The 27,010-nt window shown below is 48.5% G+C and overlaps 10 protein-coding genes and 1 long non-coding RNA gene across 16 annotated transcripts; 7 read left to right on the top strand and 4 right to left on the bottom strand.

Annotated features, from left to right (window-relative positions):
• Positions 1–875: 875 nt before the first annotated feature.
• Positions 876–2,781, bottom strand: LOC9657091 (serine--tRNA ligase). Its single transcript, XM_002973917.2, has 9 exons — positions 2,661–2,781; positions 2,538–2,608; positions 2,321–2,482; positions 2,147–2,255; positions 1,888–2,081; positions 1,732–1,829; positions 1,494–1,671; positions 1,261–1,428; positions 876–1,213 (listed from the first exon to the last, which is right to left on the bottom strand). Exons 1-9 carry the CDS (start codon positions 2,779–2,781, stop codon positions 1,055–1,057), a joined length of 1,260 nt encoding a protein of 419 aa, XP_002973963.1. The 3' UTR covers positions 876–1,054.
• A 78-nt stretch (positions 2,782–2,859) lies between these two features.
• LOC9656330 (50S ribosomal protein L25) lies at positions 2,860–4,031 on the top strand. Its single transcript, XM_002974125.2, has 3 exons — positions 2,860–3,331; positions 3,417–3,546; positions 3,630–4,031. The coding sequence occupies exons 1-3, from the start codon at positions 2,891–2,893 to the stop codon at positions 3,851–3,853; spliced, it is 795 nt and encodes a 264-aa protein (XP_002974171.1). The 5' UTR covers positions 2,860–2,890; the 3' UTR covers positions 3,854–4,031.
• An 852-nt stretch (positions 4,032–4,883) lies between these two features.
• On the bottom strand, positions 4,884–5,429 carry LOC112347669. Its single transcript, XR_002992839.1, has 3 exons — positions 5,330–5,429; positions 5,121–5,278; positions 4,884–5,003 (listed from the first exon to the last, which is right to left on the bottom strand). It is a non-coding gene; the product is annotated as an uncharacterized LOC112347669 (long non-coding RNA).
• Positions 5,256–6,921, top strand: LOC9657089 (phosphoglucan, water dikinase, chloroplastic). Of its 2 annotated transcripts, none has more exons than XM_024678931.1 (4): positions 5,256–5,544; positions 5,606–5,636; positions 5,695–5,855; positions 5,920–6,921. In XM_024678931.1, exons 1-4 carry the CDS (start codon positions 5,341–5,343, stop codon positions 6,634–6,636), a joined length of 1,113 nt encoding a protein of 370 aa, XP_024534699.1. In that variant the 5' UTR covers positions 5,256–5,340; the 3' UTR covers positions 6,637–6,921. The 2 variants fall into 2 exon arrangements, with proteins under 2 accessions (XP_024534699.1, XP_002974170.1); XM_002974124.2 differs by having other exon boundaries at positions 5,692–5,855.
• A 381-nt stretch (positions 6,922–7,302) lies between these two features.
• On the top strand, positions 7,303–9,958 carry LOC9657088 (kinesin-like protein KIN-10C). Of its 2 annotated transcripts, none has more exons than XM_024678784.1 (13): positions 7,303–7,525; positions 7,580–7,745; positions 7,796–7,999; positions 8,061–8,253; positions 8,310–8,515; positions 8,569–8,822; positions 8,879–8,924; positions 8,974–9,109; positions 9,156–9,421; positions 9,482–9,550; positions 9,599–9,670; positions 9,725–9,763; positions 9,829–9,958. In XM_024678784.1, exons 1-13 carry the CDS (start codon positions 7,311–7,313, stop codon positions 9,883–9,885), a joined length of 1,923 nt encoding a protein of 640 aa, XP_024534552.1. In that variant the 5' UTR covers positions 7,303–7,310; the 3' UTR covers positions 9,886–9,958. The 2 variants fall into 2 exon arrangements, with proteins under 2 accessions (XP_024534552.1, XP_024534551.1); XM_024678783.1 differs by having other exon boundaries at positions 8,873–8,924.
• Positions 9,959–10,226: 268 nt separating this feature from the next.
• LOC112347618 (pentatricopeptide repeat-containing protein At4g02750-like) lies at positions 10,227–11,762 on the top strand. Its single transcript, XM_024678734.1, has one exon. The coding sequence runs from the start codon at positions 10,227–10,229 to the stop codon at positions 11,760–11,762; it is 1,536 nt and encodes a 511-aa protein (XP_024534502.1).
• A 67-nt stretch (positions 11,763–11,829) lies between these two features.
• LOC112347629 (cytochrome P450 71A1-like) lies at positions 11,830–13,546 on the top strand. Its single transcript, XM_024678786.1, has 2 exons — positions 11,830–12,821; positions 12,878–13,546. Exons 1-2 carry the CDS (start codon positions 11,949–11,951, stop codon positions 13,484–13,486), a joined length of 1,482 nt encoding a protein of 493 aa, XP_024534554.1. The 5' UTR covers positions 11,830–11,948; the 3' UTR covers positions 13,487–13,546.
• Positions 13,543–18,062, top strand: LOC9656329 (autophagy-related protein 23). Its single transcript, XM_024678733.1, has 18 exons — positions 13,543–13,747; positions 13,809–13,909; positions 13,956–14,093; positions 14,153–14,255; positions 14,310–14,399; positions 14,465–14,603; positions 14,660–14,745; positions 14,793–14,900; positions 14,957–15,136; positions 15,193–15,372; positions 15,422–16,976; positions 17,032–17,087; positions 17,135–17,233; positions 17,285–17,434; positions 17,489–17,560; positions 17,613–17,681; positions 17,736–17,792; positions 17,886–18,062. The coding sequence occupies exons 1-18, from the start codon at positions 13,625–13,627 to the stop codon at positions 18,060–18,062; spliced, it is 3,483 nt and encodes a 1,160-aa protein (XP_024534501.1). The 5' UTR covers positions 13,543–13,624.
• A 578-nt stretch (positions 18,063–18,640) lies between these two features.
• On the bottom strand, positions 18,641–20,158 carry LOC112347630 (ribonuclease HII-like). 3 transcript variants are annotated; one of them, XM_024678791.1, is made up of 9 exons: positions 20,106–20,158; positions 19,940–20,044; positions 19,685–19,899; positions 19,515–19,635; positions 19,372–19,457; positions 19,256–19,303; positions 19,061–19,195; positions 18,918–19,000; positions 18,641–18,856 (listed from the first exon to the last, which is right to left on the bottom strand). In XM_024678791.1, the coding sequence occupies exons 1-9, from the start codon at positions 20,146–20,148 to the stop codon at positions 18,718–18,720; spliced, it is 975 nt and encodes a 324-aa protein (XP_024534559.1). In that variant the 5' UTR covers positions 20,149–20,158; the 3' UTR covers positions 18,641–18,717. The 3 variants fall into 3 exon arrangements, with proteins under 3 accessions (XP_024534559.1, XP_024534557.1, XP_024534558.1); XM_024678789.1 differs by having other exon boundaries at positions 19,061–19,303; XM_024678790.1 differs by having other exon boundaries at positions 19,061–19,303; positions 19,685–19,887.
• A 615-nt stretch (positions 20,159–20,773) lies between these two features.
• Positions 20,774–24,712, bottom strand: LOC9657087 (increased DNA methylation 1). 2 transcript variants are annotated; one of them, XM_024678781.1, is made up of 11 exons: positions 24,574–24,712; positions 22,721–24,337; positions 22,535–22,664; positions 22,395–22,483; positions 22,101–22,342; positions 21,940–22,029; positions 21,792–21,891; positions 21,561–21,741; positions 21,443–21,509; positions 21,146–21,390; positions 20,774–21,084 (listed from the first exon to the last, which is right to left on the bottom strand). In XM_024678781.1, the coding sequence occupies exons 1-11, from the start codon at positions 24,646–24,648 to the stop codon at positions 20,960–20,962; spliced, it is 2,961 nt and encodes a 986-aa protein (XP_024534549.1). In that variant the 5' UTR covers positions 24,649–24,712; the 3' UTR covers positions 20,774–20,959. The 2 variants fall into 2 exon arrangements, with proteins under 2 accessions (XP_024534549.1, XP_024534550.1); XM_024678782.1 differs by having other exon boundaries at positions 20,774–21,081.
• A 282-nt stretch (positions 24,713–24,994) lies between these two features.
• Positions 24,995–26,991, top strand: LOC9656017 (ABC transporter G family member 11). The gene is made up of 8 exons (XM_002974121.3): positions 24,995–25,394; positions 25,452–25,531; positions 25,617–25,906; positions 25,988–26,159; positions 26,226–26,348; positions 26,405–26,533; positions 26,627–26,821; positions 26,890–26,991. The coding sequence occupies exons 1-8, from the start codon at positions 24,995–24,997 to the stop codon at positions 26,989–26,991; spliced, it is 1,491 nt and encodes a 496-aa protein (XP_002974167.2).
• The last annotated feature ends 19 nt before the right edge of the window (positions 26,992–27,010 follow it).

The raw sequence follows: 27,010 nt of genomic DNA, 5'->3' as shown, positions 1-27,010 counted from the left end.
CTTGGCAAATCTGCTTTGATGCAATGCCTGAAAAGGATTGGTAAGTTGGAATGCAATGCTGGATAGCAACTCAGAAATTGGTTTTAGATGACAAGCCATGGATTATTTCAACTCACTCTAGAAACAATATTTTTTTTCTGGTTTTTCTATTGCATGTAGCAACATCAAACTTCATCAAGCCTGGGAAAATTTTGTGGTTGAGAGAACATCATTAATAGCCTTTAAAACAAAGGAACTAATATAAAATATGCCATTCTGTTTGGACATAATGATTTAGATATGCTCACTGCTTAAAAGCTATATCAAGATCTGGTTAGAGAAAGAGTGGCTGTCAAGAATCTTATACACATTGATCCTATGTTTCAAACCTTTAACTCTCTGTGCTTATAATGAGACATGTATCCAAAAGTTAGACACATTTGTGTTTTGATGGACTATGATAAATGATAACTGATTGTAATTAATTTCTTAAAATTTCATATTCTTATCATGCTTTTTTAATAAATTCAAAGCAAACCAAGGGTTGATCCAAGAGCATATACGATAGATGACCACATCCTACTCCAACATTCTTAAAGGGATGATTTCAGGTGTGTTCAGAAAGGTGATGGGTTTATATTTATAAGAAAATGGATTGAAGAACAATATAGAATATACTTGAACATTCTAGGGATCCCCAAGTAGGCAATCCGCTCTTAAAAGCAAAAGTTATATATATATAGATATACGTACATATACATAGATACATAGATACATACATACATATGTATAATGTGTGTAAAATTTTGAACTTAAGAGGATTATAAAAATATCCCAACACATCCACTCAGTACTTCCTAGTAAACAACCTTAAAGCTCCACGAGAAGAATTTTGAATCAACTTTATTTTTCATTTTAATATTTTCCTATAAAAACGTTTGTAATTATATCGAGAGAACTTTACCTCTTCCAACATTGCAAGTTCTATCGCTTTGCTGTTCGATGTGAAACATTGTACTTGAACCTAATGCGCGGGCCTCAAACGTAGAACTTGCACGCGTGAACATAAGTTCTTTCACTTGGGGAATGGAAGGAATGTCGTCCCATCCATGAAAGGCTGCAAAACTTCAGGCACACGTACCCCATTTCGAGTCTGATAATTTTCGACGATACAGCACATGGTTCGTTGAGTGGCTACCAATGTGCAGTTTAAGAGGTGCACAAGCTTCTTCCCCTGCAAAGAATCAACAAGAGTTATAGGCAAGCAAAAATCATGCGTACCGATTTGATATTCAGGCTCCTCGCTTGATAATCTGTGCAGTTGGAACAGGACACCAGCTCCTCATATTTCCCCGCGGCAGGAAACCACGCCTCCAAATCATACTTCTTCGCTGCAGCATCATTCAGCTCCCCAGACACAACGTTGACAACCTGGTAAGGTAAGCCCAGCTGCAAAAGAGCAAAGGATGCTTATACACAAAGTCCCAACGCATGAAGCTTCTTAATTCTGGTACCTGTTGGTAGAAATCTTCAGAAGTTTTTATCATCTCCTCTAGCATGTCCCAGGATGTCTCTGGAGCAGTTACACAGAATTGCTCGACCTTTTGAAACTCGTGAACCCGGAAAATGCCCAGCGTATCCTTGCCATGGCTTCCGGCTTCTTTACGGAAGCAGGAAGAATAACCAGCATATCTGCATTGCAAAACCGTTCAAGAAGCGGTCCAAGTCCAAAGACAGTACATATCCACATACCGGAGGGGGAGACTTTCTGGAGCCACGTTTTTATCCTTCAAATAGCCGCAGAGAGCCTGTTCCGAAGTGGCTATGAGATATTTCCCCTCCCCTGCGAGCTGCACAAACGCACAAACGCTTTAACAACCAGCTATGCAAGTTTCGAAACAAACATACTTCATAGAGCTCCTCGTCGAACTGGGAGAGCTGTGCGCAGCATTTCATCACAGCCTTGTCCATTAAAGTAGGCGTCTGAATCTTTCTGTAGCCACGATCTTTCAGAAACTTCAACCCAAAGTTAACGAGCGCCATGTTCAGCTCAAACCCCGGGTCCAACAGATAATAGCCTCGATGGCCTGCCACCGCAGCACCTAGAAACAGAGCTTAAACATCAGCTCGAGATCGCCACTTGACAAAATAAATTCCGCGAACTTACCCCGCTCAACATCAACCGCATCGAGCTTTTTACACAAACTGACATGATTTTCCAGAGCCTCTTGATCTTGTCGAGGTACACCCCATTTCGTGACAACCACCTTGTCCTTCTGCAAATATCACAAGACAGTCGAGAGAACTATTGTTCTACAAGTATAACACAATTATAACTTACCTCGTTTGAGCTGACAGGCACAGAATCGTGCACGAGGTTGCCCAAAGACTTCAACTTGGAATCCAGCTCCAGCTTTAACTTTGAAGCTCGCAGCTTTAGCTCAGTATGTTCATTCTCCAGGGCGCCCTTCTCCGCCAGCAGATTTGCGGAGTCCCCGTTTGTCTGATCTAGCCAAAGTCAGCGTCGTTCGGCACTCGATCAAGGAAAAGGCACTCACCCGGAGAAGTTTTGCGATCTCCTTCTCAATCTTGTTGATATCGGCGGACTTTTTCTCGAGGTTGAATTGCGCTTTAGGAAAAAGAGTGTAAAACCTCTGAAAGTTTTGAGAGGAACAGCTTACCAGTTCGCCATTGACGATCCAGGTCGATTACATCATCGACATCCGATTCAGGTTGGAAACGGCGCCGCTGCGATTCCTTGACAAGCGCCGGATCGTCCCGCAGCAACTTAATGTCCAACATCCTCTAGAGCCCTAAAACCCGAGACGTTATAAGCATATTGCTTTGTTTTATGAGTTAATCTTAGCCGTCCATCTTCACCGTTGGGTTTTAGGGTTGATGAGGTGAGGAAATGCGAGCGCTATGGCGATCGCAGGGGAGGCGCGAGTGTATTGCGCGGAGATGGGCGGCGATCACCCGGTGGTACTCCGAATCCACAGCGGCGCTGGCGGCGGAGGAGGAATCGGCAGCTCCGCCGCTGGCAAAGGTACCCGTCCCCCAGGAGGCAGTGCTGGATGTGCTCTACGCGGCGCCGCGGGTGGAATCCGGGACGCGGGCGTGTATGAAGATGAGGAACAAGGGCATCATCCCCGGCATTGTGTGTAGCCAGGAGGACGGGCACCAGGGCGGCCACAAGCAGCTCCTCGTTCTCAACTCCAACAAGCTCAACCTGCTGCTCAAGAAATTCGGCCAGAGCTTCTTCATGAGCCGGCTCTACACGCTGGAGCTGCGCACCGAGCCGGATCCCAAGGAAGGAGAGCTCATCTCCCGGGAGAGAGTTCTTCCTCGTCTTGTAGGTATTCATTCCTTCATCGTCTTTGCGTGTGCTTTGCTCTTGGTTGCTGTCTCACTCGATTGTTTTGGTTTGTTCTTTCCAGATCCACGTACACGCTGTTTCGGACAAGGTCCTCAACGCGACTTTCATTAGAGCTCCTCCTCACGCGAGGCTGCGAGTGGACATACCGCTGGTGTTCATCGGAGCCGATGTCTGCCCGGGAATTCGCAAAGGTGATGGATCCTCTTCGCTTCTTCTTCCTTGTTTTTTTTTTCTCTTGGCCGATTCTGATCTTCTTCCTCTTCTCTCTTCCCAGGTGGATATCTCAACACGATCAGGAGAACGGTCCAGTACTACGGTGCTCCCGACTTGATCCCAAAGTATATCGAGGTGGACTTGAGCAATCTGGAGGCCGGGCAGTCGGTTCGCATCAAGGATCTCAACGTCACCCCCGGACTCGTGGTGTATGCCATGGATCCCCGGTGGCCGGTTTGCAAGATTGTGGGAACCAGGGCCACCAGAGTGGCCACAGCCTCGTGAAACTTCTGTTTTTTTTTTTTTTTTCTTTCCTGTCTTAATCTTCTGAGATCCTTGCAAGCTATCAGCGAAAGATCTACCGGTAAAAGACTGCTTTAGTTCGATCTATCAAACTTCTTTCTCAATCAAAAGATGGGATGGATCTCACATGATATAATCAAACAAGCGTTTTGGTGTATTCTATCCTCTTTACGTCAGTTCCTCCTTTGCCAATCGGACATCAGCCACTACCAGCCTCGATCTAGAGCTAACCAGGAAAGGATTCGATGGCTCATACTGCTCTGTTTGAGCGGACTCTAGACGTCGAGCAAGTTCCGCGTCTTGTTTTTGATTAATCTTCCGCCACTTTCTTCACGACACGGTCCAGTACTACGGTAAGTGAACTGTGGAAGCCAGTTCGCATAAAATATCTCAACGTTTCCCTGTATGCCATGGATTTCCTGGTGTCACCACTGCCTCTTGATCCTTTCCACGTTTTCTTTCTCTGCAAGTTGTCGTGGTGATGAATCTCAGAGTGCTAAGAGCTGCTGAAAACTTAAAGAAGCCGCTTTCTAGTCTTGCTCGTAGTAAATGCCAAGCCCGCTGTGTTTGTAAAGCTCTAGCTTCGCGGGACGGGCGAAACGAAAGATGAAAGCACTTAACTGGTAATAGTAGCCATATGTGTTGGCTTGCTTTGGCCCGCCATTATCACCACGATCCTCTCGGAGCTTGTGGTACTTTCATCATACTTCATCGTCGGCGGTGGCTTTGCACAGTCGCAATGATCTTCCATAGCAGCAGCAGTAGCAGCAGCGGGAGAGGAGCTGTAGTAGCGCCTGAGATGAGGCCACGCGAGTATCGTCAAGGCGATCGTGACGAGAACGACCATCGCGACGAGACCGGCCAGCAAGTATGGAAGTGGAGACTGCAGCACCGGGCACGGATCGTTTACGACATCGTCGGACGAGGCAGCCATGCCGGAGCAATTCGATCTGTGAGACATTTTTCTTCCCTTGCTGAGTACAAAAATGAAATGTAATCATCGTACCTTTAAATTGCTGGCGAATGAACTGTTTGCTCTTTTGGAAAGCTTGACTAAAATATTTCTTCCATGGATTTCGGCTAAGATAGTGGAGGGTACGATTTTATACGGTTCATACTTGACAGTGGAGTGCTGCCAATCAAATCAACCGCGTTAGTGGATGAGTATCAATAGATTCTCTAGTGTTTGTAGCAAATGTCCTAGCAGCCCTTCCACTAACCAAGAAAGAGTGAATCTTTTCTCACCTACCTTTGAAGATGCATTTCATTCATGTGTTACAGGCGAAACTTTCACGGGTGGCGCTGTCCCCCACTTCCGTCTACGGTGTGAATTCATTGCCGGGACACTTGTCGTAGTAATGTAACTCCAGCGTTAAGCCAGAAAAACAGTGACCATCAGATTGCGTTCTATCACAAAGTCGGGAATCCCAGGTAAGAAACAGGAGAGCGGCCAAGTACCTGGATCGGGAATGGAGAAATTCGCAGCAGCATTGGGTGTCTCCCACCGCCCTCTAGTGTGGCAGCAGTTAGTCGGAGGTGCCGTCTCTGGCTCGAGGGACTCTCGCCAGGGGTTTTTGCAATGCTCATGCTTCGAGCGAAGAATCTTACGGCACCGGAAAGCTGCTAGAGTGCTAGCCCCACGGGCTGCTCGCCTCGTCCTCACTACTGCTTCCGTAAGTTTCAGCCTTTGCGAAATCTCCGTTCTGATAGTGCTGCTGTCGTCAATCACTGTAGGAATCGGATGATGCCGCTGTCGAAGAGTCGGGTGAGTTATCGGAGAGCTAGAAACTGTTTAATGACGTCCTGACCTGTCCTTGTAGAAGAAGTGATGCCGATGGTCACCACGACCTTTATGTTGCAAAAAAAATGCGACTATGGCGAGCGGTTTGCTGTTGTTGGTGCGAGCCCTTTACTGGGAGCATGGGATCCAGCAGCGGGTGTTTCTATGGACTGGTCCGAAGATCACGTCTGGAAGTGCCAAATAGTAAGTCGTAGTGAGTTTGTGGGGTGAATTGCGGAGCAGCTGACAGCCTGATGATATGATCTAGGATCTGCCTGTCGGAGAACAATACGAGTACAAGTTCGTCCTTACAAGCAAGAAAGCAGTACCTGAATGGCAACCTGGTCCAAATCGAATTTTCAAGACAGACGACGCCGAGTCGCCTTTGATAGTCTCTGAAAGCTGGGAAAGCACGGAAACGGGCCCCTCGTTAGAAACAGGTGACGCACCCGAAACTCTTTCAAAGCTGGTGGAGGACATTCTAGAGGAATCAACTGCTTCTGCAGTTGTCGAGGACGTTCTAGACGCAGCAGCTGACACAGTCTCAAAACTGGTAAACGAAGCTCTTGACAAAGCAGGGGAAAATGTTCCAGAGCTGGACAAAACAGCAGGAGGTAAAGGAGTTGACGGAACAGGTATTGTCGAGAAAGAGGAGGCAGGTGCTGCGGCTAAAGTAGCAGAAGAATCCGAGCCGGAAAAAGGAAGCAAAGATGAACAGTCGACGAATCAAGGAAAGAAATCGGTGGTTACTTTTGACAATATGGAAGAAGATGAATCTCCAGATTCTGAAAGTTCAAAGGACACCTCATCAGAAAGTTCTGAGGAAGAGGAGGGACACTCAGCTTCTCTAGCTGTGGTTACTCCCCAGCCAGAGTGTACGAGCGACGTACCAGAAGACTCAAAAGGATTCAAAAGCTTCAAGTTCGAGGCTCAGCCAGCTACAGGAACGAAAACAGACCACCAAGCTGAAAATTGGTCAGCCTGACGGAATCGAAGATGATGGTTCAGTTTCTGTTCCGGTCAACAAAGAGCAGGAGATTAAATGATGGTTGCGTAGTCGAGACTCATACCTTGAATCGCTAGTAAGTGTTTCCAGCGAGAAACCCGAGTAGACTTGTAGCTTGGGGACTTAGTAGCAGCCTTGGCTCGAAGCTCACGGATCTCGACATCGAGTCTGCATTCACAAGTATCACGCGTTAGACAAGAAGCAAAAGGCAACCTTGGATCAATAAGATTGTGTGCTATAAACGTTCTCTCTCTATTCTTCCAAGCTTCTCGCATTTTTCTTAAGCTGCTTCGCGACTAAGAATCTAGTGAAAAAAACTACGAGTTCCAGGATCCAGGAACATACCTTGAGAGTTTCGACCTTCAAGTAGACCGCATCGGCAAGTACCAAGGCTGTCTGCGATTGAGTCGAATCAAATCACTCTAACCTGTGATCGCTGCTCAAAATCTCGGGAATCCTGCTCTGCCGCGTAAAATCCTTCCATACATTCGAAGGCGCTCCTCACCGCTAGGGCTTACATGGTCCTCGTCGCTAGGGCTTACAACATTAGCATGGCGGGATTTTCAAAATAATGCCACGCAAGTGCCTGACGTGGCTATTTCTTCCAACGTCTCTGAGAGATTTGGGCTTTAGGTTGAAGCTCCCTAGCAGCAATGCTGAGCCCTCGAGTCTCTACGCCGCGGCGATCGCGCCTTGGAGTGATCTCGCCCATGAGGAAGACGCCCGTCACGGCATCGCCAATGAAGCCCCGGCGCTCCAAGGTTCGTGTTGTGTCTAGACTACGCCCTTTCTGTTTGGACGAGGCCGAGAGGAATCAATGCGTCCGCAAGAGCGAGGACACCATCGAGATCTGTGACGAGAAAACCACGTAAGTGATTCTCTCCATTTCCTCCCCGACTGACTGAATTCATTCTACTAGCAGTCAAATTGAATCTTTCAAGCTGGATTGCTGCTATGGAGAGTCGGATGATCTCGCCGAAATTTTCAAAGCCGAGGTGGAACCAGTGATACCGCTGCTCTTTTGTGGTTGCAATGCCACAGTCTTTGCCTATGGAGCTACTGGAAGCGGAAAAACCTACACGATGCAGGTGGATCATGCTTGTAAATCTTTTCTTTGCGCTAACTGGATGCTTTTCAGGGAGAAGAACAAAATCCCGGTCTCATGGTTCTGGGACTGATGCATATCCTGTCCTTGGCCGAGCGTGATGCTAAATGCAAAATCGAGCTTTCCTACTACGAGCTTTACATGGAGCGTTGCTACGATCTCCTGGAGCCAAAGTCGGGTGAACTACCTATTCTAGAAGACAGTGATGGTAATATCCAGCTTCGGGGGCTTGCTCAGGTGCAGAAGTTTTCTACAAATTTCGTTTTTGTGACAATATTCGCCTTTTCTACATTTGCAGGTTCAAGTAAAATCGTTGAAAGAATTTCAAGATCTGTTTGCAAGAGGTTGCTCGAACCGAAAGATTGGTGTCACCGGACTAAACGCCGCTTCCAGCCGCAGTCACAGTGTGTTGGTGGTGACTGTGACAAACACTGACGAAGAAAACACGACTTTGCCGTTGGTTGGAAAGCTGAGCCTCATAGATCTTGCAGGTTCGTTGATGCTATTTTCTTCAAGGTTCTTTCTTGAATACTTATTTTGTTTGTAGGAAACGAGGACACGCGACGGTCAGGTACTGATGGCATTCGCCTTGTTGAAAGCGGCAGGATCAATCAATCGCTCTTCGTTTTATCGAACGTGATCAACGCTTTGAATGCGAACGAAAAGAGGGTGCCATATCGAGACAGCAAGCTAACTCGCATTTTACAGGATTCCCTAGGTGGAACGAGTTGCGCGCTAATGATTGCTTGCCTGGTATGTGATTCTATTGTATCACAAGTTTATGCTAAGAATGTTTCTTGCGACAGAGTCCTGGGTCTTACATGGAAGCGGCACAGACGTTGCGTCTGGCAGTAAGATCAAGGCAGATTGCAAATCCTGACAGTATTGAATCGCCAGTCGACACAGATTCAAAATTTAAACCTGCAAGGAAATCTCTTGTCAACTCTCCCTTGAAACTTTCAAGCCCGGTGCAGAATAAGCCTTCGAGCAAGTCTCCTTCTCGGTTTGGACAGCGGCTCACATTGAAAAGAGTTCAAGCTGGGTCTTCTTCTTGTTCTAGGTACGGAATGATATGGTTAATTTTTGTTTTCTTTCTGACGAGTTTAATAGTTCCAGGACCGAGACATCCTACCGTGAGTCAGCAATCTTCTCAATTGTTGAAGTAAGTTTAATGTGTAATATCCCGCATAACGAATCATGTTTCTCTGCAGGACGTGCCAGCACTAGAGAATGGGCAGGAAACCAACACTGATCCTAAAGAAAAGCCAGAGGAGGCAGAGGAAGTGTGCTCGTCATTAGAAACAAATTCGTGCTCTCCCTTTGCGAAAGAAGCAAACGTTCGTCAAGGTATTCGCTGCTGGCTATTTATTTATCTACTCAACAGTGTGTACAGAGTTGACGAGCATCACAAGTCAGGAAGACGATATGCAATGTACACCACAAGAAAAAACTTTTGTTCCCTCCAATTCCCCGCCCTTGAGCTCAATGCTTCGGAACCTCGGGAGCTCTCTGAGAGAAGCACTGACACCTCTACCAATCAACTTCACTCCTCAAACAAGCTTGGAACCTTGTACACCGAGATATGACGATGTTCAACAAATCTCAAATTGTGGCTGGACTGCTGTTGAACGATTTACCAACAACAGTCGCGATTTACAGGTGAGAATATGAGTTCTTCTGATTAGTTTCGTATCGATTTGGTGGTGCTTGCTTTCGCAGGGAGCTCTTTTGAAAGAATACCTTGATATTCTCAACACTGGAACTACAGAAGATTTGCTATCACTCAAGGTACATCCTTTATTTCTTGACGAGGAAAATAATTTGATTAATGTACAGGGTGTTGGAAAGAAGCGTGCAGATGCTATATTGAAGCTCCGTGAAGCTAATTGTGAAGCTCCTTTCAACCAAGTAAGTGTGTAACATTTTTTCTCATCGCTCAACGATTAACATTGTGTATTCCAGCTTAGAGATCTTCAAAAAATTGGACTCAGTGCAAAGCAAGTAAGTGAATAAATCTTTCCCTGTCTTTTTCTACGTTAAAGCTTTTGCTGTGGATTTTCTTTCAGGCTGAGAAGCTTTTCCAAGGAAGCGTTGTTCGTCAAGTTTTAAGCATGAAGCACTGATAATATCAGTGTAATGTACTATTATGTGAAGCGTTCTACATGGGTGCTCCATGGAAGCCACTTTCCAGGACTATATCACTCTCATAAAATCCTGCAAGAGTCTCCCTCAAGCCAAGAGCGTCCACTCGAGAATTCCCTCTCGTCTTCTCTCGCCCTCGTCTCACAATTCTCTCTTTCTCTCCAACACGCTCATCCAAATGTATAGTCGATGCGGCAGTGTCCAGCAAGCGCGCATCATATTCGACTCCATTCCCCACAAGAACGCGTTCTCCTGGGCCTTGATGCAATCGGCCTACGCAAGAAACGGGCATCTCGATCTCGCCAAGAAGTTCTTCGATACAATGCCCGAGAGAAATCCCGAGTCGTGGAACGCAATGCTCACTGCGTATTGCAAAGCTGGGGGCTGGCAGGCCGCGAAGGATGTCTTTGATCGAATGCCGCGGTGGGATCTTATGGCACTCAACACTATGCTTGCAGCATTTGCCCAAAACGGGCATTTGTATGATGCTCAACTTTTGTTTATGACCATGGCCGAGAAAAATCTGATCACCTGGACGGTAATGGTGGTCGGATTTTCTCACAAGAGTAGTCTTGAGAAAGCAAGTGCGTTGTTTAACTGCATGCCCGAGCACGACGTTGCTTGCTTAAATGCCATGATCACTGCATATGCCCAGAACGGGCATTTGGAAAAGGCCGAACACTTGTTCCACGGGATGGCCGAGCGAGACGTGATCTCATGGACCGCGCTGCTTGCCGGCCTCTCACAAAACGGCCTCTCTCGCAAGGCCGAGCTGGTCTTCGCGTCCATGCCCGAGTGGGACACCGTTTCGTGGACTGCGATGCTGGACGTGTACATTCAAGCCGGGGAGCTCGACAAGGCCAGGAAGATCTTCCACGAGATGAAGGAAAAAAACCATTTTGCGTGGAACTCAATGCTGGCCGGGTGTGCGCAGTATGGATCTCTAAAGGAGACGAGAGAACTCTACGAGAGAATGCCGGAGCGACACGTGATCTCTTGGACCGTGGTGCTCACCGCGTATGCCCGAGCGGGGATGATAGAGCAGTGTAAGCACTTGTTTGACACAATGCCGTGTTGGAGCTTGGTTTCGTGGTCAGCCATGCTCACTGCATACGCGCAGCACGACCTTGTGGACGAAGCTCGGGATCTTCTTGCAAGAATGCCGGAGCTCAGCGTCGTCCCGGTGTCCGCCATGATCTCGGCGTATGCTCGGAGCGGCGAGCTTGGCGAGGCCTTGAGCCTGTTCTACGCGATGCCACAGTGGGATACCGCGGCGTGGAACACTCTCCTCTCGGCCTACGCTCACAAGGGCCTCCTCAAGCACGCGAAAGAAGTCTTTCACAGCATCCCAGCCCGCGACTCCATCTCGTGGAACGCGATCATCGCGGCGTGCTCGCAAAAGGGCGAGCCGCGCGACGCGCTGGAGCTGTTCCACGAGATGCAACGCGAGGGGCTCCAGCCGGACGAGGCCACCTTCGTGTGCGTCATGGTGGGATGCAGCTACGGCGGCGTGTTTGATCGCGGGAAGAGATGCTTTGTGTCCATGGTGATGGATCACGGCGTGACGCCGACGAGGCAGAGCTACTCGTGCGTGGCGGACGTGCTGTGCCGCGCGGGACACCTGAGTGACGCGCGGGATCTCGTCGCCAACATGCCGTTCCTCCCGGAGCTCGTCGAGTGGAGGCGCTTGCTCGCGGCGGCGTGCTCGGCGTCGAGCCATGGCTGCGAGAAGAGCATGGTCGAGCTTGGAAGAAATGCCGCTGACAATGCCGTGAAGCTGGACGCGCGGCACGGTGCCGCCTATGTTCTTCTCTCAAACATCTACGAGAAGGCGGACCTCCACTCTTACAAACAGTGACAAGCTTCCTCTCAGGACGGATCAAAATGCGATTTTTCTTGGATGAATCGATGGCTCGCGTGGCCGGAGTAACTATTGGACAGCTGGACCACCACATTCTTGTTCGTAGGCTTTCGTTCCGACTTATCGAAGAGGACACTCTGGAATCTTCTTATAGTTCTAAGTCACTGGGGATCTGGGAAAGTTATGGAGTTTCTCCGGTTGGCACTGGCATTTCTCAAGGCACTGGTTTTCAAGCTCGGATGTATGATCTTCTCGAGCAAGAGCAGCAGCAAAAGTTTAAGCTTGCCGCCATCGCCACGGGCAGTTCCACTCCTGGGCCATCTCCATCTTCTCGGCAAGCTCCCCCACCAGTCCTTGCAAAAGCTCGCCTCGAGGTATGGAGACGTGATGCTCCTCAAGCTCGGAAGCCACAGGACGCTTGTCATCTCCTCCGCCGAGGCTGCTCGAGAGGTGCTCAAGACACACGACCACGTCTTCTCGTCCAGGCCTTCCACTGTCGCTGGCAAGATCTTCGGCTATGGAGGCGCTGGCCTGGTTTGGGCACCTTATGGAGAACACTGGAGGACCGTCAGGAAGCTGTGTACGCTGGAGCTCCTCACTGCCAAGCGCGTGGAGACGTCCCATCCCGTTCGGAAGCGCGAGATGGCGTTCGTGCTGGACGAACTCTCTCGCCACCAGCAGTCGGACAAGCAGCTCGAGGCGGTGGATTTGACGACGAAGCTCTCGGATCTCACCTTCAACATCATGACGAAGGTGCTGATGAACAAGAGCTACTTGACGGGAACCTCGGCCGAGAAGGAGGCGGCGGTGAGATTCAAGGACTTGCTCACGGAAGCGTTTGTGGTCGGGACGAGTTGTCTCAGCGATTCCTTCTCGTGGTTGGCATGGGTCGACCCGCAGGCGAGGAAGATGGAGAGGATCCACCAGCAGCAGGACGCGTACTTGTGTAAGCAGATCGCCGAGCATCGCCAGCAGCCAGGCAGCAACGGAGATTTCCTCGACGTGATGCTGGCTATGGAGGAACTGAGCGACACTTCCATCAAATCACTCAGCCAGGTACGCTAAAGTTTTCGTTATTCTTGTTTCTAGCCGATGATCCAAGCGTCACGCAGGACATCCTCGCGGCAGGAACTGATACTACCGCTGTGACAGTGGAGTGGGCTCTATCCGAGCTTGTGAACGATCCAGCGCTGCTTCGCCGTGCCCAAGAAGAACTCACGGAAATGGTCGGGGACAAAGCCATGCTGGACGAGAGCGATCTTCCAAAGCTCCGGTACCTCCAAGCAGTCGTCAAAGAGACACTCCGCCTCCATCCCGCCGGGCCACTGCTCCTCCCACACGAATCCACAGAGGCTTGCGTGCTGGAGAACTACACCATCCCCGCGAAAACTCGAGTGATCGTCAATGCGTATGCGATCGCGAGGGATCCGCGGTGGTGGGACGAGCCTCTCAAGTTTGATCCCGAGAGATTTCTCGAGAAGTGCCAGGGAATGGACGTGAGAGGCCAGAGCTTCGAGTACTTGCCCTTCGGATCCGGAAGGAGGGGCTGCCCAGGCGTGACTTTGGGAATGACCACTGTGATGTTCATCCTGGCGAACTTGATCCATGTTTTCGATTGGAAATTGGCGAGCGGGGAGGAGATGGACATGACCGAAGCGTTCGGGGTCACGGTTCCCAGAGCTTCTCCGTTCAAGCTCGTCCCATCTTCTCGGAGGGTTTAAACTTAAAAATGTTAAACATCTAAATCGTGCGGCTGGGATTGGCCGTGGAGCTTGTTGCCACTGTCCCTTCTCATCTCTCTATTCTGCCTGGGCAAACTCTAGGGCACATATCTGAAATATTTCCTCTCGAGCTGGGAGATGTCGATGCGGAGGCGCGGCGTGCCGAGCCGGCGAGCGCACACATCACTCGGCCTCGCCACGGAAGTTGGATCCGATGGCGAAGATCCAGCAGCGGAATCGATATTTGCGCCTCCTGCTACGGTCTGTGCTATCGATCGCCCTGCTGTCTGGCCAGGTTCTTGATCATTTTGCTCGATCGCAGTCGTCGCTTCCTTACATTAAGACTTACTCGAGGCAGAACGAGCGATCAGCTCTGTCGCAGAAGGTCAAGCAAGGTGTTTTGGATGCCACGCAGTATCACATGTAAGTAAAATTTTCGTGTCGCTAGCTACTTATTTGTGACCTCTAGATATGCTGAGAATTATGGTGGTGTGGAGTTCTACCGGAGGATGGCTAGAAAGGCCGAGTCCGCGATGCAGTTGGAGCAGAAGCAGTATCACTCGGAATTGGAACGAAGTAACGAGCTGATCAGTCGCTTGAGAGCAAGGTAAGTTTTTTTCCTCTGTGTGTCTTCTCACGCTTAGCGTTTGTTTCACGTGTAGTCAGGGTATCAGCACTCGAAGTTCTTTCCGATGAGAGAGAAGTACTTCTGGAAAATCAAAAGAGAAAAGTCAGGCAGTACAAGCATCAGCTGCAGTACAACAGTAAGGTTTGTTTTGAATGTTTCCGATCGTTTTGGAGTTTTACAATGTTGTCTTTGCAGGCCTATGAGAAGGATATGGCCTACATGAGAGCTCAAGTCGAGATCTCGGAGAAAAGGCTTGCAGCTTTTACGGAGGAAAGCAAACGAAAGGTCTGCAGATTTTTTATTTTTTTTCTTTTTCTTTTTGTTTCACACCATTACCTCGTGGCTTTCAGATTTTGGATTTGCGACATGATAATGTCAGAAAAGAATCGGCTTTGGACGTGCTCCAGAATGACATGACTGAGATTTTGAAAAGCATTGACGAACCGCTCGATACGTTTTATCTTCCGGACTATTTTACACAAAGGATAGGTAGATTACCGTATCAAGTACGAAGTGGAACTCATAGAGTGCATGCTACTTGCCAGATTCTCGGTCAAGTCCAGTTAGAAAGACAGAGGGGATTAAAACAGCAGCGAAGATACTGCGGATACGAGTAGATCTTGATGACCTGGTACGTATGCCAATGTACTAGAACCATTAAAAATGTATACCTTCCAGTTGAAAGATACGAAATCAAGAGAAAAGGAATTCACTTCTTTGCAAGAAGAGGCGAAGTCTCTACGCAAAGGAGCCGAAGAATCATTTAAATTTCGAGACTCTGCTCTCGTAAGATTTTCTTACACATCTCAGTATCCATAATGTCTAACCGTGAAACTTTGTAGAATGCTTTGAAAGCACTCGAAGAAGTCTCTCATAAGTTGAATGGATTGGATCGTACATTAGCCAGCGCGACACTGCTAAAAGGTGTTGACCTCAGTGCGCTGTCCGGAGAGAAGTCTCAGGACGAAATTGCCGCTGGATTTAACAAAGTTCAAGAGATGATTCAGCTGCTCGTTTCCAAGGTGAGTTGAAAGTTTTGAAGGGCCAAAATCTGATCGTTCTATTTTCACTTTTGAAGGCCGATACTGCGGGAAAACTTTCAAGCTCTCTACAGTACGAGCACGAGAAATGCGGCTCTGTGACTGCGCAATTGAGGGAGGATCTTGGACTTGAAAGGGCAGATCCGAAAGTGGACGTTCTTTCAGCTAACTTAGTAGTGATCAGGGAGCAAGTTCGAAGGAGACTGGAATCACTGCAGGTAATTGTCTGTACCTCGATGAAAGCATTTAATCTTGTGCTGTGTTTAGATGCTACAAAAAGAAAAATCTTCCGTCGAAGTGGCCGTAACAAAGAACGCTTCAAAGGCACGAGAACTGGAAAGAACTTTGGACGACCTTACGAACAAGCAGAGGAGGTTGAAACTCGAAAAGGATAAACTTGGAGATGCGCTTTTACACGTTGAGAAAGAAAAAGCTGCTGTCGGCAAACAGCTTCATCAACTGCAAGATCTGTTTGTCAAGCTGAGTTCTTCATTGCAAGACGGTAGTTATGGCACCCTTCTGCGAACTGCTGGAGCTGCAGTGACTAAAACCTCAGGTTTCGACGAGCAGAAGGAAGTTGGAAGTATCGTGGGATGTTTTGAGGCTCTTGTCACCGAGAAGACTCGCCTGGAATCCAAGCTAAAGAAAGGACATGGCCACCTGTTGGAGTTACTGGCCATCTTTCAGAAAACAGAGAAAGGAACAGATGCAGTGGCCGAGCTTCCTATTATCATTGCGAAGGTAGTACAACTGAAGATGGATAGCGAGACAGCCAGCAGTAAATTAAAGGCTGCAGAAAGCGAGCTGAATGCCATGGGTCAGAAGAAAGACAGTCAGCTAGATTCCACCTTGAAACAAGTCAGTGATGCATGTGGTGCTCTTCAGACGTCGATACTGAAACTACAACCGATCTTTGGAGAGGTTGGCAGCGCCAAGGCAGCAAAAGGAGTAGCTGAACTGGGACAGGTAGCTGCTGCACTATCGACTTTAGTTCCAAAAGTCCTGGATTTGAAGAAGGAGCGAGACTCCATGGCTACCAAGCTGGACGGAATGACTAAGGAACGGGACTCAATGGTTACCAAGCTGGACGGAATGTCGAAGGAACGGGACACAGTGGCTGCCAAGCTCGACGGAATGTCGAAGGAACGGGACTCGATACTTACCAAGCTGGACGGAATGGTGAAAGAACGGGACGCAGTGGTTGCTAAGCTCGACGGAATGGCGAAGGAACGGGACTCAATGGTTGCCAAGTTGGACGGGATAGCTAACAAGTTGGCGGAGGCCGAGAAGAGGGGATCCGACGACAAGGGGTTATCTCAGTCTACTGGAAAGCACTTGGATACTATCAGACAAAATCTGAAAGCGATTCAGTCTCTATTTCCTGCGGAACTCGGGAAAAGTTTTGGTGGATCGCTGTCTGATGATATCGCTCTTCTCGACAAGATAAAACAGGAGCTTCTTTCGTCAAAGGACACGAAGGACAAGGCTCTCGTTAGAGCACAAAGTCTATCAGTCCAGGCATCACAATTGGATCCTCTCTTAACAGAGTTATGTGCAGCACTCCAGTCAATCGAACACGACCTTGGAGGAACACCATTCAAAGAGGCTGGTTCTAATCACGACACTTGCGGGAGGTTGATTTTTATCAAGGACAGATCGATAGAACTCAAGGCGTCTGTCGGGGAGAAAGTTAAAGCGATGTCAGGAGAAATCGGCGATCTCAGGGAAAGATTCAAGCTACAGGAAAGCGTTCTAAAGAACTCGGAGAAGAAGTGGAGCGAAAGGGTCGAGCTTGCCAAGAAAGAAATATTAAGACTTGGAGGTGAGGATACAATGGCGTTGAGCTTTGACGTCAACTAATGGCATTGGGTTTGCAGGATGTGATCTAGACAACAAGGTGGAAGCGTCGAAACGATTACAAGCCCAAGCTAAAGTAAGTCGACCTTCGTTCTTTGTTCTTTGTCTCACTTCTTTGTGCAGATCAAAGAGTTCTTGTTACGTGCTAAGCAGAACGATGCAACAATCAACCCCCTTAGCAAGCTCGCGACTTTTCAAGTGGAGCTACTTGTTAACAACAAGGTAAGATATGCTTAGAGCATATGATCATCCAAACTTAACCGTAACTTGTAGGCGCACGGCCAATTGCAAGTGGGGGGAACTATGGGTGGATTGTTTCAAGCGGCCGTGCATTATTTTAAAATCGAGAGCCAGTCAGGAGAAGTCACGTTTGAGAACGCAGCTATTCCCGGGTCGCAATCTTCAAACATGCTAGTGGAACTGGTAAGGAGTTTACACCAACTTAATAATACGTTGACTGTGTTTGTTTGGTTGTAGGTTCTAAACTCCACTGGCAATGCTGCCGTCTACGAGTCTAAAGCTGGTGATGTCCTCGGTTTGTCTGTCAAGGTGAGCAGGTCATAAGCGTGTCCACGCATGTTCTTCTTTTTTTTTGTTACAGGTCAAATCCATCGATGATGCAGATTTCAGAGAAATACTATACAACAGCAATGTCATTCAAACTGACGAGGTGATCAATATGTTTCCGCAAACATCGTTCTTACTCCTAGTCTATTTTGCACAGGTCATGGATGCAATCAAAGGGCAAACGCTAGATAATTTCTCGCTTTGGCCTGATCTCGTGAGCAGCTGGAAATGGGAACGTACTCCCACCAAGGGGTAATTATGCATTGCTCTTCATTTGCATTGAGAATCATATGATTGGGGCGTGCAGATGGACGCTTATAACTATCAAGTGGCGTTTTCTCTTGAAAAGCATTTTCCCCGAGTTAAGCGAGCCTCTACAGACGCTCGCCATTGCAAACAGGCCTACTTACGACAGGAGCCAAACAATCAAGACCTTATAAGCTCTAATGCTCGAGCAGCCTTTCTGCCACTAGCTCGCGCATGACTCACCCACGAGCAAGACCATAGATTTTTCCAAGGTGACGACTTCTTTTCCTCACATAGCGTCATTTACATACTTGCTGACAATTTGAGTTTTCAGGGGCCGTGTGTGATGCGGTACAGGATAGCCAGCAGAAGAAGACGTCAGCACTCGAGATATGCCATCAACCGGGCCTTGCTATTACATATACCACCTTGCACCGAGACGTGTAAGCAATTGCTGACATTTGCAGTTACCTTGACCACAGATTTTTCAGGTAGACAGTCTGGAGTCCTATTGGCATGTCTCTAAATATCTCTCTTTTACTTCCAGGTTCTAAAAGCCGAGATCTTTGCAACCGGACAGTGAGATTCGAGAGAAAAGTCAGCGTTCAGCTGATGAGCCGGTCTGCCGATCCAAGACTCGGGGTTTTAGACTTCACATTGCAAGCTTTCGCCAGGTACTGTCCTTTTTCAGTTTGTTCCTGCAAACTTTTTCAGCTCTCTTACCTACATGTCCATTTGCTCGCTAGTTTTGTTCCTCGAGTTTTATCGATCATCCATGACTGTTTTTCTTGACTCGACTGAACACTGGTGGAAGTCTGCCGGCGAAAATTTGTTTTTGTATACTCTTGACTTAAAAATGCGGGCGAAACGCCCGAGCTTTTTGAGCTGCCTGTTTACATATCGAGAATCTGATTTCTCAAGGGTGCGAAAGAGCGTCTATGGATGTCACAAGGGCCGTGTTTCAGCAATGCCGCCGTGTGTGACGCAGTCCCATAGCCTTTATGGTCTTTGAATCCGTAAAGCGGCCATCTCCTACGACCAAAGGCAAAATAAAAATAAAAAGAGAGTCAGAGGTAAGCAAGCACCACCATACTTGTCGTAATCCTCCATGAGCCGGTCCCTCGTCACCTTTGCCAAAATGGACGCAGCGGCGATGACATGGCTTTCGGCGTCGCCCTGCGAACAAACCAACAAGTGTAAAGAGGACATTCGCATCTGACGAAGAACGACGATTACCTTGACCACACTCCTCGCGTGTTTTCCAGAGAGACCGCCTGGAATCCTGTTTCCATCAATCAGTATGTATGGCGGATGATCACGTCCGTTCCCTGTAAGTTCTTCCACGCAAGTTTCCATGGCTTCCATTGTCGCCTGAAAACGCCTTCCAATTGCACTAGCAAAGAAAGAAAAAAGAAACGCTGTTGTACTTACCTGAAGGATGTTGATCTCGTCGATCCTCGGCGCATCCACGACACAAATCTTACACATAGACAAGCTCCTCCCGGTCAGTCCAAAGTTTTTGGGATGATAAAGAGGCAGGCTCTCACCGAGAAACGGACCCCCGGAGTGGATGTGATTTGCGAGTAAAGCTGCTCTCGCTTCTCGGCTGTGAGCTTCTTGCTATCATCGATACCTGGGGGAAGTAAGAGGGAGATAAATGATCATTCCTGAGAGACAAAAAGCTACGCACCTTGGATATCGACGTCCTCCGGAATGATGCAAGCAGCAGCAACGACAGGACCAGCGAGGGGTCCTCTTCCTGCTTCATCCACGCCTATAACGCGATGGAATCCGGTTTTCCAAAGCTCGATCTGGAGAGAACTACACCATAAAGAAACTAAAAAGAAAAGCCTGGTATACCTCCAAGTCTCGGCTCGGGACCCGTTTCAAGGCTGTAGACTTCACATTTTTTCTGTGATTTTCTCCTGGATGCGATGATTTTTCTTCCGGGTGTTTTTTCGCTTTCTTGCATCCCCGTTTGCTCGTGGGACCTTGATCGCTGTTGTCCGCTTTATTCTCCACAGCTTTCTTGCCCCTGGATGATGCTTTTCTCGGCTCCAGTTCTACGCAATGGGCTTTTGAAAAAAATTAAATAAATTCTTTCTTTTCACTAACCAGGTGGATCAGCATTCTTGTTTCTCCGTGTCTTGACTGCACTAGTCGGCACTGATGCTTTGTTCTTCACGTTTCCACTTTTTTTCGCGATGGACAAGCGTTTGCCTTTTTGCACAAACGAAACAAAACAGAAGAACTAAGATTACCATAGCAGTGCGAAACATACTTGGCGCTGCCGGAACTGGAGCCTTGGATCGCTGCGCCACCATGGCTGCTGGAAAATCCCCAATAAACCCTAGCATGCATTCCTTCAACGTTCCAATAATTCAAATAAAGAAAAATGAGCGAGTGTTGAGAGTGGGATTCGAACTTGCGGACAAATCTGTTTTTTTCTACATCAGCTCGAGCACAGGAGCTGCATGGTGAGCATGGATCACGCGTTTGCAAACAGAGTTCCATCCAAGGAGGTGCTGAAGCTTCTAAAGGAACAGTGGAGGAGATTGTGAATGAAAGGTGGCTAACAGAAAGTAAAGCTAAAAAGCTAGTTAGGAAGACCCGATATGAGTTGAACGAGATTGCACAGACCAATGGCTTGGATCCATGCAATTACAGCAACAAGAATAAGATAATGAAAGGGCTAATCAGTAAGACCCAAGACGAGCTGAACAAGATTCCACGGCCCAATGGCTAACAAGATTAAGGTAGTGCTAATGAGTAAGACCCGGGATGAACTGAATAAGATCGCAAGGGTGGATCCATACAATTACAAATCAACAAGAATAAGATCGTGGCAGCACTCCTTGATGCAGTTATTCAAATAGAAAAAGAAGAAGAGCATGATATCGTTGTATTCTACGAATTGAGACTACTACTCATATTCTTTAAGCTCATATGTAAGATTGGAACCCAATAAATTAATGCGATGGGTCCACATTGTAAGAATTTTGAATGGTTTTGTACAGGGAAGTTTCCAAAGCTACCACCTGCGGATTTTCTCAATCTCAAGCTTTGCTCGTTAGTTTCCCAGCTTTCGGGCATCACCACAACTGGAGAGAATTTTTTTTTCGCTCTGATTGTCTATCAAAAAATGCGAGTGTCCACAGGCTCTTCCCACGTCCACAATGCTTGCGGCGGCTCATCCAGCGGCACATAAACACAATCCTTCGATGAGAGCGTCAGCTGGAGTGAACTCTTCTTATCTCCTACTTGGAAAACAAAAAAACAAAACAGCTTATCAGCAAACTGGAAGACGAAGAAGAAGCTTACCAGAATCATTCAGCTTGACAGGCAATTTTGCTCCAAAGCTATCCTTGCCAAAGTTCTTGACAAAGCTGGACAACAATGTAACGCCGCTGTCCACCGTCTGGAGGCCCGCGATCAGAGAAGCATCCCCGCCAATGACAAGCTTGCGAGGAAGCACTGCTAGAGGAGCAGGATCGTCCGCGACTGAAGTGCATGCCATAGATTCTTTACATACAGTAACAGCCAAAAGTTTATCTTGCTCCGGTTTTCTGCGCAGGTAAAGACTATCAATCGATTTCAAACTATTAGAAGTAGCCTTACAGATAAGAAGTATCAACAGGATCGAATTCTCCTTGCGTGAGCCAGTCCACATCGATATCGGGAAGCTCTGCAAATAGTTTATGGTCGGCAAAAGAGCAGAAGTGCATCAAAAGTTTACCTGAGGACTGTAGTGGCTTTTGCAACAAAGTCACCCCGGGAAAGGATACAACACTCAGCTTCACAAGCTCAAGCCTTTGGGTTGGGGCCATCTCCTGGAATCCAAAGGCGTTTTTCCAAGTGTGAAGAAGCTCTGGTACAGCCGGTAGCACGAAACTTCGGATTCCCAGCCTTTGTAGGAGCTGGAAAATTGATGTCAGCGACAAAACTCTGGGAAAGCAGCACAGATTACCCCCTCGATTGCCCGCACCAAGCGACGACACATGCCTTGCCTTCGATGATGAAATCTTGTTCCGATGAGGGGCATTTCTGCGAGGAGTCCTCCATGTATCCTGCAAACCAATCGTGAGGTTCCTTAGCCCAGAATACACGAGACTCACCGAATTGAAGCGACGGAAATAACTTCGTCGTCTTTTTCCAAGACAACAGTGTAAAATCCTCGAAAATTTAAGCGATTAACCTCGGCCTTGCTGCAGAAAAGAAAAAAAAAAAAACAATCTTGAGTACAAGACACAATACAAGCATGCAAGATTAAGTATACCCCCGGTTGTAAAGTATGTGAGTGACAAGGTCAATCTTTGTCCGAGGATCCACCATGGGCAAAAAACATTCTTGCATGACGCCAAGTGCAACAGCAAGCTTACTTCGGTGTTCAGCCATTTGCTCCCGGTTCATGCTATTGGCTGACGGTAGATCGTCTTCACCGGACCGCAGCAGCGTCCAGGAGAGTCCTTCTCCAATGTTGTTGGAAATGCCCACAAGCTTACGAAGTCCTTGAAAGATCTGGTAGAAAATGATAGTTTCGTCAGTTGAAAGCATGATTGTGTAGCTTCACCTTGTCACAGTGATCCCCACAAAACCAAGAATCATCCGGGCAGCTGGTCATTTTTGCCATGCCTCTTGAATATAAGCAAGAAACATGGTCTGAAACAAGTATACTGTCAATCGAACCCAGTAGAATTTGAAAGCACTTACATTCACGTTCACATTGATCACAGAGAAGAACGGTCATTTCGTTGAAAGAACTTCCATCTGCGTTGTACTCGCTGCCTCCACATATCGCACACCGACAACTAGGACAGAACCATTCGCCTTCAGGGAGTTCCTGCACCAAAACAAGTGAATGAGAAAAAAAAAACAGCGTCTAGAGAGTCGTCATACCTTAAGCAGCAAGCAGCTTAAATGATAAGTGGATGGACAATGATCGCAGCAAATAAGCCGTCCTCCATCGCCACAGACGCCACAGGCATCATCGTTCTCATCAGAAGGAGCTGCCTTGACGTTTTCCTTCGGGTTTACTTTTGAGTCCAGCAATTCCCATGCCTGCACCTGTAGATCCAAAAGTGACTCCCCTTTGTTATTGAAGATGCTCGCACAAGCTCGTCGCTGACTAGTCCCAGAATGAGCTTCAAAACCGGAAAGGCTCCACAGCTTCTTGCAGCAAGAGCAGACGATGCCTTCGAACCTCACAATCCCCTCCAGCAGGACTTGTCTAGTCTTCTTGTCCACATACGAAACCTTCTGAAACTCGTGAAGCATCTTCGTCTCTAATAACCAGGATAAGATAGTTCGTTTCGCCTCGTACTTGGTCACGTCGTGAAGAACAATCTCCATCCGGGCACGGAGGTTCTTGTCCTTCATTTTCGATACGCTATTTGGTCTCAGATTTTCGGACGCACCCATCAGCTCGTGCTTTCTCCTCTTCACGCTGTCTGGTGTGTCCAGCGTCACCTTTCTTTTCTTTGGCTTGCCGTTGTCATCCACAGGCAATTCAAAGCTGTCAGAACACTTCTTCGCCTTGTCGTGCATCAGGAGCTCGAGCTGCGAAGTCCTTTTGCACAGGGGATGCGTCCGACTCCATTCCTTGCATGCCGCAGGGAGTGTTCTGTAACACTTGCCCTCCGGCGACAGATAGAACGTATCCTTCCTCTGCGTCCCGGGACGAAGTTTGGAGTTGAGCACCCATCCCGAGTTCATCAGAATGCCTTTTATGCTGTCCGTTGAAGCTTTCGATGCGTTCCTGCTCCGAGACACCGGGGTAACAGCATCACTGTCCCTGCTGCCTTCGCTTTCCTCCGAAAAATCCTCCTCATCATCGGAGGTGGACTTTGAGCGGCAACTTATCCTTGGAGCCATGGTAAACTTCTTCCTCTGGATCGGGATCGGGATCGGCATCGGCATCGCTTGGACGAGGTGTGACTCCACAACCACGGGATGCTTGGGCGGCGTGTCGGCAGCCTGGATGGAGCCAGTAGCAAGCAACATTTTCCTCTTCGAAGCAACCGAAACATTCTCCTCGAGATCGGCCTCCTTCCTCACCACCGTGCACTTCTCAAGCCTGTGATCCATCTGACCCCGGACATACCAAGAGTTTGTCCACTCGTCCCACTCTTGCGAGATCCTGAGCCTTCCCAGCGGCACCTGGAGCTCAAACCCTTCCGGCGGAGAGAAAACTCTGGTGAGCACCGTTGAGTCGTGGCCGGACGTGTCTTGCAGAAGAATTGCCTCCCACCATGCCTCCCTGTGGAACGCATCCACATAAGTCCCCTTCTTCCACAGCGAGATGGTGGAAGAGAGGGCCTGCGGCACTGGCCTGATACGCAAGCGGACTCGCTTGTGGGGTGGCACCACGTCTTCGCCATCTATGCACTCGGAGATTGGAATGGACTCTAAGTCTTCGGCATTGTCCTCGTACCTCACAACACGGCGTCCTGGCCTCACTTGTACCACCTCGGCCGGGACCCAAGCACCTCGCAATGTCTCGAGAACTTGCAAGACCTGGAAGCCAAGATCACATTAGTCCTCTTGCTTAAAACTCACAGCAATTGTAGAAGCCCGTAGCTCCAAGACAAGGAGCTGAGCAAAAGGAAAAGAAAAATGTAAATCGGGCAGCAGCAATCGAGCACAGCAAGACACAAGGAAGCAGTGATCTGCGAGAATTCGCAGGGTTCGCCTCGACCAAGCACAGACGGAGCACAGCACTGCAGCAAGGAAGCCGGAAGATCGTCACTCACCTCGACAGTATCTCCTACGAGCAGGCGCTTGCGCTTGAATCCACCGTCGGCCTCGAAATCACTGAAATCGTCCATTGCTCATCCCGCGGCGAGGCGCCGTCGTCTCCCGGCGCTTAGGGTTCTTGCGAGAAGCAAAGGGAAAAAAAATTATTTATCTCAAGAGAAACCTAATGTCCGTCCAAAACCCTGAATTAAACCCCGGGTCAAAGTTCCAGGTAGAAAAATCAAAGTAAGCCGGTAAAAAACCAGAGTGAAGAACATTCTTACACGTCCTCCCTTGAGCGCCGCCATGTTATAGCCTTGATTGGATGGACGTGACATGCCAAACCACTAAACCCCGGGACTTATGGGCGAGGTAGTTTAGTTAGCGCAAGGTCTCCCTCTTCTCGAGGCTTCTTTCTTGTCATTCCCTTCTCCATGGATGGGACGATCGCCGCCCAGCAGCGCTAGCGCTAGGATCGGTCGAAATATCGAGCGATCCACGCATAATCAAGGCGCGCGATCGACCGGGCCACCGATCGGCATGGATTCTTGCGTTGCGCGATCGAGCAATGTGGCAGTAGGGGGTTTGAGCCCGCTGAGCCACGCGCTGTGGAAGACGATCCCTGGCGGCGGCGGCGGCGATGGTGGGATTGTGCCGGAGGCGATGGATGTGTCGGCGAGGCTGGCGTGGAGGGATTTGTTTGTGACGGCAAGTAATGCCCGGGGCGATGTCCAGGTGCTGCTCCACCGCCTCTCCGGCTATGCCGAGCCGGGGAATATCACCGCGATCATGGGGCCGTCGGGATCGGGCAAGTCGACGCTCCTCGATACTCTTGCCGGTAAGTTCTTCCAAAGAAGGATCTTATTTGATTTTTTCTCTTGCGATCGATCGACAGGCAGACTCGCTAAGAACACCACTCTCACGGGAGAGATCTTTCTCAATGGTCGAAAGAAGCAGCTCTCTTATGGAGTAGCGGTATGGTGGTGGAAGAACACTTTCTTGTTCTTCCAAAAGAAAACTTACTACGATTACTAAGAGTTTTTTCTTTCCTCTCTCTTAGGCGTATGTTACACAAGATGATACTCTCATTGGAACGCTCACGGTGCGAGAAACCATCGCCTTCTCGGCAAACCTGCGGCTTCCCGATCGAATGCCGGCGAGCAAGAAGAGGGCGATCGTGGAGAGCACCATTGTGGAGATGGGGCTCCAGGAATCGGCCGACACGGCGATTGGGAACTGGCACTTGAGGGGACTGAGCGGCGGAGAGAAGCGAAGGGTGAGCATCGCGCTGGAGATTCTTACTCGCCCTCGCCTGCTCTTTCTGGACGAGCCAACCAGTGGATTGGACAGGTAAGTTCATGTCAACAGTTCAACTTCTCTCGATTGTTAAGATTTAGCAATCACTATGATCTTTTCTTGAACTTTGTGCAGTGCTTCAGCGTTTTTCGTGACGCAAACTCTCAAGAATCTGGCACGAGATGGCCGGACGGTGATTGCTTCCATTCACCAGCCCAGCAGCGAAGTCTTCGAGCTCTTCGACAATCTGTGCTTGCTCTCTCAGGGAAAATTGATCTACTTTGGCAATGGATATGGAGCTCGAGAGGTGGACTTACACAGTTCTTTTTTCTGGAAAGCTGACCGCTGACCTCATTTTTTGTTCTTATCTCAGTTCTTCGCAGATGCCGGTTTTCCTTGTCCAGAGCTCCGGAATCCATCCGACCACTACTTGCGGGCCGTGAACGCTGACTTTGACAGGGTCCAGGCAACTCTCAGAGGAGCACTCAAACTCAAGGTTTATCACTTATCGACCAAAGCTCTCACCAAAACTTATGATTCCAATCTTTCCAGGATCTAGAGTACGCTGATCCTCTCGACAGGGTCTCCACAAGCAAAGTCATTGCCATCCTCGTCGAGGCCTTCCAATCGTCTGGGTACGCGATGATGATGGCGGCCAAAGTCCACGAGGTGTCCCAAACTGTAAGCAACACCAGGAAAAGATAAATGCCTGTTTTTGTCAACGCTCGTGTTTTCTCGATCAAGTGCTAACACTTTTGCTGTCTTCGCTTCCAGAAAGGCGTGGTTCTCCAGTCGACAGGAAGTCACGCCAGCTTCTTCATGCAGGCTGCGACGCTGACCCTGCGATCTTTCAAAAACATGACGCGTGACATGGGATACTATTGGCTTCGTCTCGCCATTTACGTCATCCTCAACATCGGAATTGGTACACTCTACTTTAGAATCGGCACTGACTACGGCTCCATCTCAGTAAGTCTCCAACATAAGTTTTTCATCTTTCAACTTATGAACTCCTGGAAACCTTTTCGTCTTGCCAGGCAAGAGCCGCTTGCATGTCTTACGTTGGTGGATTCCTCACTTTCATGTCCATCGGAGGGTTTCCATCGTTCGTGGAAGACATCAAAGTAAGGAAACGTTAAGCTTTTAACACTGATAGTT

Source organism: Selaginella moellendorffii, unplaced genomic scaffold (genome assembly GCF_000143415.4).
Source record: "Selaginella moellendorffii unplaced genomic scaffold, v1.0 SELMOscaffold_23, whole genome shotgun sequence".
Lineage (NCBI taxonomy): Eukaryota > Viridiplantae > Streptophyta > Lycopodiopsida > Selaginellales > Selaginellaceae > Selaginella > Selaginella moellendorffii.
Note: the sequence above shows the minus strand (reverse complement) of the source record. Positions and strands in the feature narration are given on the sequence as shown.